The following is a 12824-nucleotide window of genomic DNA, read 5'->3' as shown; positions in this document are numbered from 1 at the left end:
TTAAAAGAAAAAGCAAATATTGTCCAGGAAACACTTTTGAATCCCCTCACCCAAATCTGATCAATGCAACCTATATTCAAGTATACTATGGTTTGGCAGATTGTAAACAAAGAGACACAACCATGTTGATTCACAGCAGAATATCCTTTACAACCTACACATCACTAGCCGACCCTTTGGGCAGATATAGCTTCATAGTGGGCAACGTTGAGCACGCTATGATCACAATATTTTCAGTTTATGTGCTTAATTGGGGATAGAGTGCATTCTTTACTGTGTTCTTCCATTACCAAATCACTCATATTATTATTGGAGGAGATTTCAATGTATATTTTAATATTATTATTATTATCATCATTTATTTGTTAGGCGCCACAAGGTTTCCGCAGCGCCGCACATAGTACAAACAGTAGACTATACAGGGTATAACAGTACAGAACAATAAACAAAAGTACCAATACTTCAGAATCTCCAGGCAGGCAGATGCAATAGACACGGAGCAGAAGAACGTGTAAGGAGACAGGAGGGAAGAGGGCCCTGTTCAAGCGAGCTTACATCCTAAGGGAGGGTTAAACAAACTAGGCACAAGAGGAGCCGGTTGAAGGAATGGGAGAGAGGAGAGAATGAGCGGAGGAGATGGGGGTTAAGTGGATGGTTGATAGGCTTTGAGAAAGAGGTGAGTTTTGAGTGCACGTTTGAAGGAGCACAAAGTAGGAGAGAGGCGGATGGAGCGAGGGAGGTCATTCCAGTGAAGGGGGGCTGCACGGGAATATACTGCTAGACCCTAGACAGGACTGCTCCAGCACTCCACTCTCCTAAACTGGGCCTTCTCAAGAATCTAGAACATTAGTCTGACTCCTGAAATCCCAAAACATAAGGTTCTTAGCAAATCCTGAACCCCACACGTACGCTGTTTACTCACTCTTTTGCTCCAAAACAATCAATATGCCCATTTAAACCTAATTCTAGCTGATCGTATAACTACTGAAAAACTCATGCAGGTGCTGATCAATACCATATCCTGATTCACTAATGCCTCCATAGTCCCCGAGATTTATATTCTGCCCTCACCACTCTGCCACTCGAAAAGAGACTTAAGCAAGGATCCACACAGCTGTGCTAGTTACAGGCTAAACAATTGACCAAATTCTTCTGTCCCCGATTTATTATGATCAAGTTGGAATTATCAAGAGGCTCTAGGCCAGGGACAACACAAGGCAATCTATAAATTTAATACACATAATCACCTCCATTTATCGGAGATTTTTTAAATGGTTTTCTGCCTTTATACTCTGATCCATCAGCCAAAGTCCTAAGTAATGAAATTCATTCTGATTCAGTAACCATTCAAAATGGACTAGGACAAGGCTGCTGGTTGTTGTTCACCTGACATGTACTACGGTAATAGATCCGCATTATTACTGTTAGTACGGTAATTTCAGCGCTGATTTTTGCTCTCAGCTCTGTGAGCCGCGAGCAAGAATCTGTGATAAAATTACCGTACTAATGGTAATAATGCGCACTCCGCGTTGTTCTAAATAACGCGGGGAATGAATGTACCCCCAAGAATCTCCCCGATCGGTAAAAAATTATCCATCAAAATTACAAGATATAAAATGAATTTCTCAGATTCAGAAGCCATGCTTCTTCAGGTCTTCCCTCAGGACAGAGACTGCCTTACTTCAACCTAGAATTTCTAATGGCAACAAAAAAATATGACATACTTACTGTTTCTCTACCGATTGTTGTCCCACTTCTATCACTGAGTAACATCCAAAAAGCTCTCACACAATTCATTTGGAATAACAGAAAGAATACCTTCAAATATACTTAAGAGACCTATATTGAATGGGGGGCTGGGTTTGTCTATAAAATACAGTTTGTCAGCTGTATTACCTCGCTGCTGATTCTTCACAAATTGTGGCTACAATTTTTCCTCCAGGCATAATTGCCTGTCTAGATATTGAGACTAATGTCTTAAATAGTATCTCAGTTATCTGGGCCCTACACAAAAAGTATAGACCCCCTTCAACTAAATTATACCCACCACTGAAATTTGTCATAAAAATCTGGGATCAATATTCACTTACATCTAACCACTCTGCCCCAGATTCCCCCATGTCTCCCATCTGGTACAACCCTGATTTCTCTCCAGAAATGTATTCTAACCGATTTTCTAACTGGATTCAAGCAGATCTCAAATTTATTGTTGATTTTTGCAAACAAAGACAATGGCCTTCTCTCTCTGACTTTCAACAAAAATTCCTCTAATTTTAAGACCATTTCACTTCATTCAGATAAGACATTTCATATCAGCCCTCACCCTTAGTGATCTCATACCCTTTCATTATCATCCTCACTATTTATTTATATAGCGCGACTAATTCCACAGCGCTGTACAGAGAACTCGCTCACATCAGTCCCTGCCCCATTGGGGCTTACAGTCTAAATTCCCTAACACACACACACACAGACCGACAAACAGACACAGACTAGGGTCAATTTGTTAGCATCCAATTAACCTACCAGTATGTTTTTTTGGACTGTGGGAGGAAACCAGAGCACCCGGAGGAAACCCACGCAAACACTGGGAGAACATACAAACTCCACACAGATAAGGCCATGGTCGGGAATTGAACTCATGACCCCAGTGCTGTAAGGCAGAATTGCTAACCTCTTAGCCACCGTGCTGCTATATACCATTTGAGCTGATTTACTATTACTGACTCCTCCCACTCTTAAAAACCACACAATGGGATGGAAGAGAGATATTGGTCCCCCAGCAGATTAGGAGACATGGAGTGACGTAAAGAAGGAGATAGCAAAAAACTGTATTCCAAGTAAAATAAATAAAACTTCATAGTACTATAAATATATTACAGATTGTATTATGCACCAGACAGACTGATTAAGATGTTTGCCACCGCCAACCTCTAACTGCTGGAAAAACGGCTTCTACAAAGTGCCTACTGGCTATGAAATTGGAAAAATCCACATCCTCTTACAACATTAGAACTTAAAAACTGCACATTACTGCCACAAAAAATTACCTATTACTTCCATGACAGAGGACATGTGTTTGGGCAGGTCTGAACCCCATAAAGCTTAGAGAAAGGTAGAGCCGTCCATCTGGGGCTATGTGTGGTGGGATGTGAATTACCTAACAAATGTTTATTGCAAATCAAGTAATACTGCCCACTCAAAACAACAACAACTAGTAACACATGACCTTTCTTTTTAATATGGGGAGCAAATAGCAGATCTGGAAGCACAAACTGTCACCTTATCATACACTCACCGGCACAAACCCGAAACACTTGACTTAACTCAAATTGATGCCATTCAGGGGTCATCAAATTCTGCCCTATTAAGCAGCCAAGACATTACAATGACTCCAGTAAAAATGTAATGATGTACCTGACCACATCAGCTTGAATAAAAGCTAGTGGCTAGTTAATTTATAATAATAGCTGAAAGTTTTAGCAATTACTACTCATTTGGATTCGCAAAATCCAGTTTCTGTAGTATTAAAAACTAAGATTAATAAATAACTAGACTCTTGCACACACCTAAATTATCCATAGCTCAAAGCGACTTCCTCAATAAAGAATTAAAGGTAGAAGAGATCAGCGATTCAATTATGGAACTCAAAAATGCTCTACCCCTGGGCTTTACTGCCATTTACTATCAATATTCTCAGGAGCCCTTATCCCATGTTGTTAGAATTATTCAATTCCTTCCTTCTTGGGTCAAAATTTGATAAGGCCACCATTAAGACAGATATTGTGGCTATGCCTAAACTGGATAGGAACACTTAGGTCTGTGAGAACTATAGACCTATGTACTGAATGTTGACCTCAAACTGTTTGATAAAATGTTATCTAATAGAGTATATAGAGTAATTATATCATTGGTGCACCTGGACCAGGCAAGGTTCATACCTAGAGACACACTTTTGATAACACAAGACATGCAATTGATCTCATTTATGCAGGCTAATAAGCAAGCACTTCCTGGCCTAATGGTTACCCTTGAAGCAGAAAAAAAATTGATTTTGGTTGGGTGGCTCTATATACGACAAACCCTGTCATTTACAGGAATATTTTCTGAAAGGTATAGTTGCTATATTCATTGGTACTAGACAAGGATGCCCTCTCTCCCCATTTATTTTTGCCATAATTATGGTGCCCCTGGCTTCCAGAATTCATTAACATCCAGATATCACGGGTATAAGAGCTGGCTCTGGGGGCATATCATTTTATTTATATGCAGTCTGTATTTTAATTTTCTAATATAAATCCCCACATTTCCCTCCCCAATCCGAAACAAGAACTACAAGCATGACAAAGTCAATGTGATTAAATCTATGCTATTTTCTCAATTTAACCCCAACAATTGCTTAGAGTGAACTACAACTTCTGTTGCAATGCCAGAAACTGAAATATTTAGGGATATCCCTGAAAATATCCTACAATTAACTTTATTCACCTAATTTCCTAACCTTGATATATTTCAATTAAGTATATTCCACAAAGTCAGACTTAAATAAATGGGAAAAACTCATGGGTTGGCCAGTTCACAGCAGTAAAGATGAACATTTTACCAAGACTCCTGTACCCTTTTCAAATCTTCTATATATTCTGTGTATATTCTGTGTTCCGACCTGAACCTTTAAACAATGACAGAAACTAACCTCTAAATGTATCTGGCTGAGCAGAATACTGAGAATCTCCATAGACACCCTGCATAAGCCCCTTCAAGAAGAAGGACTGGAAGCTCTAGACTTTCTAAAATATTGCATAGCCGTACATCTGGCCCCCTGGACTTCGGGTGGACATAGAACCAGACACCATAAATGTCTTTTCTTCCTCCACTCTGTTGTGGCTCAATCCTCAATAAAAGCCTTGCTTAGCTAGCTTCCCTCCTCCTTTAGCATTCTCCATTACAATTTGGAGCCATTTCACTTGTGCTTATGAACTATTGTCCAATTCCCTAAAAATGACTTATGGATTAATCCCTCGTTCCCATTGTGGTTAAATCCTACTTTTTCCAAGTGGAGATACCATTATTTTTTGCAGATTTAACTATTTTATAATGTTTTCCCACATTTGCGGACATAAAATCTAGATTTCAGATACCAGCATTTTGCTTCTTTTAATACCTACAGATCAGGCATTTCCACAACTCCATACACTAATCAAATACCGAATTGCAACACTCTTATTCCTTAGAAACTGCTTGGACAGATCCTATTCTAAAGGATTAATCTCTATTCTATATAACAAATCAACATGTAGAAGAGCGCAGGTTAAAGTAAAAAATACATTTCATATTTCTTATAATTCCAAATTAAAATAAATTAAACCCAATAGAATCGCTATATAATAACACACACAAAAATCCTGCTAAATGTGGAAAGTATGTAAGTAAAAAAATTATGTCAAATTTCATCCAGCTTCATCATACTCATAAATTGTTCATATTATCATTGTTCAGACACTTAAAAATGTCAGTACTTGTAGTTAAATATATTTGATATTCCAAACTTTGTATTTTAAATTATCTGAATGTTAGCCTCCTTTATATAACTAGGATAAGTTGATATTTTGTTATGTAATAAATGTTCACTGCATTAGGGACTAATCCCACAGATCATTCAGATGATGACAGAGTCAATCCTTAGGAAACAAATTAAAGTCATCATCAAAGTTCTCTTTACTGTCTAAGAAAGAATTTATTTGCTGTACGTAAGTCCCAGAAAATAAGCACTTTGTTTCAATGAGGCTGGAATATCATACAGCGTCAGTTCCACAGGCAAGTATAAACACTATTAAATGATGAGCTGGAGATGTTGGTCAAGCTTGCACACAGTAGCGTCTTCTGACGCGTTTCTCCACCTCTCAGGGGTGGTTTCATCAGAAGTAATTTATATCAATTAATATCGAAACATATTCAAGCTCCTAAAGAACCTCATGAGCTCAGATGGGAGAAGGATGAAATAGAGACTGTAGAACTTGAGGAATGGGCAAATAAACTGGAATAATCTCTCAAAAAGTGTCCGGATATGTGAGAATGCTCTTAAATTATTTTATTAATGGTACTTGATACAAAAAGACTTCATACATCAATCTTCCCAAACTCAGCCCCCTCCTGTGCACACTGAGGGCACTCTGTCTCATATTTGATTTAAATGCCCTAAATTGATGCCTCTATGGAAGGAAGCCCACTACCTTACAGTCATAACTGGAATCCATATAACTTATATATGTTAAAAACATTGTAGGTAACTTATTAAAAGGTGAATGATCTATTCAATGAGCAGGTCAATTATCCAATGGAAGGAATCATAACACAGACAGGACCTATAAAATATCTTCAATAGCAAAGGCAGATAAATGTATTATTTTCCCCTTAAGGAGCTAAGTAATCTATTTAGCAACATGCCTGCAAAAAAATGACACAACTCAGACTCTACTTGGCCTTTGTCACTAGAAAGTGCCCTAGGAACAGAAACGCATGTGTGGGCTTCAACATGTGAGAAATCCAAATTGAATAAGGACACCTTATCTGGATCATCTACTAACACCAATATGTAAAGCATTACTTACATTGTTTTCTTCTTCTCCCTATCATGTCAGGGTCTATGTGTACGTGGTCTACAAGTACATGTGGGTCTGGCTGCCCACTTGCTGTCATTTATTTTCTATCTGTGAGCTCTATCATGGACTTGTTTACAGTATGTGGCTTCTAATATTGAAGATTGCGTGTATTTGGTTTTAATGCACACTATCATTTTATGTATTAATACTGTACATTTCTGTTCATTATTTAAAATTCTGTGTTGCTACAAAGTGTAGAATTATCCCCTGTTTTCAATGTATCTGGTATTGATGCATCATAGGTCTCCTTCTTCCTTCATATATTAATTGAAGGTCTGAATGCTCTTTGATCTGGGCAGATCATTCAGATATACTGTCTGGTTATCAATCTTTGAGTGTAAGATTTATAGTATTGTAATTTGATAAATGTTTATATAAATACATAATAATTTTTGCTGGTGCTGAAATAAGTGTATAGTTCTTTATACAGTTGTAATGTCCTAAACAATGTTCTGCACATTTGTATTTATAAGTTTATATTTTTATTAATAATGTTGTTAGAATCTTACATGGCTGCGATTACCTGTACTAGAGTCAATGCACAACCAGCCTGCTAGGTACCTAAGACATTGTAAAAGACAATTATTTTATTTAGTATATACATAAAGATGGTCATGTATTCATAATAGGGTGGACAACATAATTCAATATTCAGTATGTGTAGCTAAGGCTTTCTATAAAAGGAATAGCGAAACACAAGGGAAGAGGGAATTAAAGGTCACACTATTTGACAGGTTACCATTCTGGTTGGTTGACCTGAATGCAAAGTGGTCAGAGCTATTTGGCCACACGCGCATCATCATCACCATCATTTATTTATATAGCGCCACTGATTCCGCAGCGCTGTACAGAGAACACATTCATATCAGTCCCTGCCCCATTGGAGCTTGCAGTCTAAATTCCCTAACATACACACACACAGACAGACAGACAGAGACTGGGGTCAATTTTGATAGCAGCCAATTAACCTACCAGTATGTTTTTGGAGTGTTGGAGGAAACCAGAGCAACCGGAGGAAACTCACGTAAACACGGGGAGAACATACAAACTCCACACAGATAAGGCGATGGTCGGGAATTGAACTCAAGACCCCAGCGCTGTGAGGCAGAAGTGCTAACCACTTAGCTACCGTGATGCCCATTGGCCAGACACGCATGTGATAAACAGGCTTTCGTTGCTTGGCCTGAATAGCTGGATGTTAGGGCACACTAAATGTGGTGGGATGTTGACTGAACAAGTGATCTGTTATGGCCATTGTCCAACTGGTTTGCCTGTTGTCCTGATCAACATCTGAAAGTTTCTTATCACGTCGATTGGAATCTGTAGCTTTTTGGCCATCAGAATCACAGCATGTATGGAAACTTTAAGTGGGGAGTTAAAAACTGTATAAATCTTTTGTAAACAGTAATACATTTCCAATTAACATTGTAACCATGCCGCTATCGTCTCATGTTGTTATATATCTGGAACTTAAAATTAATATTTAATAAATATTGTGAAATCTATTGTACATATTAACTAATGGTTTGCTTTAGGTTGTATATCAAGCTCTATTGAATGTATATTTTGGAAAAGATAAAAATATTACTGGTGCATGAAATGTTGCTTGTGATATTTTACTGGACTCCAATTTGAAGTCTTTATTTACGTTTCAAGGTTCAACTTATTTTCCAAAGTTATCGCAGCTAATCTAGTAGGGATGTCACCTTCAGGAAGACCTTTTCACCTTTCGTTCATAACCAAGCCCTGAATAATATAGCTACGTGTATAGCAAATGTTAATTCATCATATGTAGCTATCTAGCTGCAGACAATGGTCTTTTGGATGCAGAAAAGGCTTCAGTATCTGTTGTGAGATTGTGTGATAGTTTGGTGCCCCTTTCTATCTCGTTATATGATGTGTGCAGTTAGATTGTTGTAACCAAGCTGCTGTTCGTTTCGGTTTCCTTTCTGTGCTTTGCTCTTGCAGGCTTCAGAAACAGATGAGGAAAATCACCAACATCGTCCCCAAAAAAGAAAGAGAAAAAATCATTCAGAGTCTGGATCTGATGTGTCCTCTTCAGCTGATTCAGGTAGCGCTTCTCTTGATCCTATTTGTGTGTCAGTAGAGGCTCCCTCAGATATAGTGCATGGTGCCGCATAAGCTGACCATTATTTGCTCCATTTGTATGTGTGGCCAGAACATAGCTCCAAGAAATCCAAGAGGCAGAAAAAGAAGAATAAGAAAAAGAGGCACAAATCGGTGAGTCTGTAGAGAACACTCTTTTTCATAGGGTACTTTGCAGCTTTCGGTACTGGAAGAGAGGTCAGAAAAGAAATTTAATTTTTTTTTTTTTTAGAACAGTCCTGAGAGTGAAGCAGAGAAGGAAAAAGAGAGAAGTAGAAAAGAGAGAGAGCAAGATAGTGAACAGATGAAAGACAGAGACCATTATGAAGAAGTGGAATCTGCAGACAGCCGTCGCAGATCACTAAAGCAAGCCACGCGGAAGGAGAAAGTAAGTGAGTGTTTGTACACGGGACAAAGCAGCACAAAAAGCCAAATTTATGCAATAATTAGTTATAGCTGTAATAATGATGATGAACTTGTACAAAATGCAACCAACTACAGTAGCTAGTCAGTGTATATCCTCATCAGTACGGTTAGTGATACTGGTCAAATAGGTGTTGTATTTCATACTGGTGAAATGTAGTACAGTCATGGCCAAAAGTTTTGAGAATGACACAAGTCTTCGTTTTCACAATGTCTACTGCCTCAGTTTTTATGATGGCAATTTGCATATACTCCAGAATGTCATGAAGAGTGATCAGATGGATTGCAATTAATTTCAAGGTCCCTCTTTCATCATCATCAACATTTATTTATATAGCGCCAGCAAATTCCGTAGCGCTTTGCTATGACAATGAACTTTATCCCAAAAACAATATTCTCACTCTATTTCAGCCCTGCCACAAGAGTAGCAGCTGACACCAGGTCAGTGATTCTCTCACTCGTGATTCTCTTGTTAACACAGGTGAGAGATTTGATAAAGGACAAGGCTGGAGATCACTCTGTCATGTTGATTGAGTTAGAATAACAAACTGGAAGCTTTAAAAGGAGGGTGGTGCATAAAATCATTGTTCTTCCTCTGTTAACCATGGTTATCAGCAAGGAAACACGTGCAGTCATCATTGCTTTGCACAAAAAGTGCTTCACAGGCAATGATATTGCAGTAACATTGCACCTAAATCAACCATTTATCGGATCATCAAGAACTTCAAGGAGAGAGGTTCAATAGTTGTGAAGAAGGCTTTATGGTGCCCAAGAACATCCAGCAAGCACCAGGACCATCTCCTAAAGCTGATTCAGCTGTTGGTTCAGGCACCACCAGTGCAGAGCTTGCTGAGGAATGGCAGCAGGCAGGTATGAGTGCACCTGCACGCACAGTGAGGCACAGACTTTTGGAGGATGGCCTGGTGTCAAGAAGGCCAGCAAAGAAGCCACTTCTCTCCAAGGAAAACATCAGGGACAGACTGATATTCTGCAAAAGGTACAGGGATTGGACTGCTGAGGACTGGGGTAAAGTCATTTTCTCTGATGAATCCTCTTTCAGATTGTTTGGGGCATCCGGAAAACTGCTTGTCCTGAGAAGGAAAGGTGAGCGCTACCATCAGTCCTGTGTCATGCCAACAGTAAAGCATCCTGAGACCATTCATGTGTGGGGTTGCTTCTCAGCCAGGTGAGTGGGCTCACTCATAATTCTGTGTAAGAACACAGTCATGAATAAAGAATGGTACCAAAACATCCTCCAAGAGCAACTTCTCCCAACCATCCAAGAACAGTTTGGTGACGAACTCTGCCTTTTCCAGCATGATGGAGCACCTTGTCATAAGGCAAAAGTGATAACTAGGTGACTCAGGGATCAAAACATCAAAACTTTGCGTCCTTGGCCAGAAAACTTCCCAGACCTTAATCCCATTGAGAATTTGTGGTCAATCCTCAAGAAGCGGGTGGACAAACAAAAAATTCTGACAAACACCAAGCAGTGATTACGCAATAATAGGTGGTCATCAGTCAGTATGTGGCCCAGAAGTTGATTGACAGCATGCCAGGGCAAATTGCAGAGGTCTTCAAAAGGAAGGGTCAACACTGCTAATATTTACTCTTTGCATAAACTTAATGTAATTGTCAATAAAAACTTTTGACACTTATGAAGTGCTTGTAATTATACTTCAGTATACCATAGCAACATCTGACAAAAAGGTCTAAAAACACTGAAGCAGCAAACTTTGTGAAAACCAATACTGTGTCATTCTCAAAACTTTTGGCCATGACTGCATATATTTTTTTTAGATATTCTTTATTTAATCAAACTGATAAATGATTTACAACACAAAAAAACAAATTAAGTCAGATACATTGGGATTCAGAGGGGTATTTTTTGTTTTATAAGGAACATAACAAATAACATGAGAAGTAGCAAACATTCAGAGTCAATATGTGATTATTGGACATCATAAGGGTGGGAAGGACAATGGAAGACTGGGAAGAGTGTGGGAAAACAGGAAGCGAGAGGTAATCCAGGCCACATGGGGAATGGATCAGTGTCATGAATTGAGTTGGGGGGGGGGGGGGCATCTTGCAAGAGGGGTGTACCAAACTTTTAATTGTGTTAAGTGGAAGGTGACCTCTTAAGAGGTTGACTGAATGAACTGCAAACAGTAAACTGATGCGCCTAATCCATTCTGCCACTGATGGTGGGGAGGGTCATCTGTGTACAGGTTTCAATGATTTGGCTGCATTGTTAAGATGTTTGAGGAGAGATGTTTTGTAGGTCAATATAGGGATGTTTGAGAGAGCCAGAAACCATGGTTAGCCCTCGTAATGGTCCTGGCAAGGTGTATAAACTTATTCTGATAGGTGGAGATGTTGGGGCAGCTCCACCAGATGTGAAGTGGCGGAATGTAGTATATTTGTATGGTGCGTGTGGTCTAACATTTTTGGAAGCACCTACATTTTTTATTTTCCATTGTGTGTATGCTGTAACTAAATCTGCTGCATGAAGTTGCTACTCTTAATCTCATGAAATGTTTACTTTACTGTACTTCTGAGTGATCCTCCCTATAAGTTTCTTGATTGCCGTGAATGATTAGAACCAGTGCTGATCATTACATGAGTTTGAGCCCAATTTCCATCTAGGATTTCATCTAGGATTGATTTGGAGGAATGCTGCTGCATATATTACTTTGCTACATAATATATTCCCTTTTACTGGACTTGTGCAATACGTCATACCAATAACTAACATTTTCTTATTATATATTGTTTTGACTTTTTCCATCTACAATACAGAGCCGGTTTCGGCTTTGTAATATAACTCCATCTTTCTGCTTTCTTTATTACCTGTGTTTCAGACAGGCTGGGACACCTCAGAGAGTGAGCTCAGTGAAGGAGAGCTGGAGAAGAGGCGACGAACCTTACTGCAGCAACTGGATGATGATCAGTAGATAGACTTTTTGCACACTAGAGTTATGTTATGATCATCAGGTTTCAATTTCTATAAATCTGCACTCAATGTGCTGTTTTTGTTGATTCATATCCTGGACAAATCATACCTGCTAAGTCTGTGACCCTGCAAAAGAACAATTGTGAGGCCGCTCCAGAAGAAATCAGTGTCAGTGTACAGCCCCTGAGAAGTCACATGCTGACATTTTGTTGTAAAGTGGAAAATGTTTATTAAAAAAAATTAAAATACGTTCATAGCCAGATCTGTTATTTTCCCTGGGTTATTGGAATGACAACATTTTTCTGCAGACAAACACAACGTGAACAGTCTTCCTTTCTAGCACATGTTGAACAGCAACATCCATGATGCACTGTCTGTTGTTTAATGGGATTCAAAGTCCCCAGTGCTGCACACTGTAGATGTTTGTGGGCCAGACAGTATTCATAAGGCGGCAGCATTTGAATTAGCCGAGACAAAAATGGCTGACTTCACAGTATGCAAACCCGTATTTACTCTTCTATTGATCCTAATATAGTGATCTTTTTTTTTGACTGAAATAGAATGAAACAGAACATCCCCCTGTAATTAATAAGACTACCTCCCTCCTATGTATTGGTCACAGCCGTATCTAGACATTTGGGTGAGCCCCGCATATTGGTGTGAGTGATAGTAGGAGGTATGGC

General features: G+C 39.0%; 1 protein-coding gene across 12 annotated transcripts in view; it reads left to right on the top strand.

The window, feature by feature from the left end:
* PRPF40B (pre-mRNA processing factor 40B) overlaps nucleotides 1-12389 on the top strand; it is a 134135-nt gene extending 121746 nt beyond the window's left edge. For 8 of the 12 annotated variants that reach the window (XM_075199679.1, XM_075199674.1, XM_075199673.1 and 5 more), the window contains 4 exons: nucleotides 8628-8730; nucleotides 8839-8900; nucleotides 8998-9153; nucleotides 12050-12389. In XM_075199679.1, the coding sequence (XP_075055780.1) occupies nucleotides 8628-8730; nucleotides 8839-8900; nucleotides 8998-9153; nucleotides 12050-12142 (414 nt within the window). In that variant the 3' untranslated portion in view covers nucleotides 12143-12389. Of the gene's footprint in view, nucleotides 1-8627; nucleotides 8731-8838; nucleotides 8901-8997; nucleotides 9158-12049 lie in introns of those variants that run through there. The other 4 variants (XM_075199671.1, XM_075199672.1, XM_075199675.1 and 1 more) reach the window with 4 other exon arrangements.
* The last annotated feature ends 435 nt before the right edge of the window (nucleotides 12390-12824 follow it).

The sequence above is a fragment of the Mixophyes fleayi genome, chromosome 2 (genome assembly GCF_038048845.1).
Source record: "Mixophyes fleayi isolate aMixFle1 chromosome 2, aMixFle1.hap1, whole genome shotgun sequence".
Lineage (NCBI taxonomy): Eukaryota > Metazoa > Chordata > Amphibia > Anura > Limnodynastidae > Mixophyes > Mixophyes fleayi.
The sequence above is the reverse complement of the archived record's forward strand: the minus strand, read 5'-3'. Positions and strand labels throughout refer to the sequence as shown.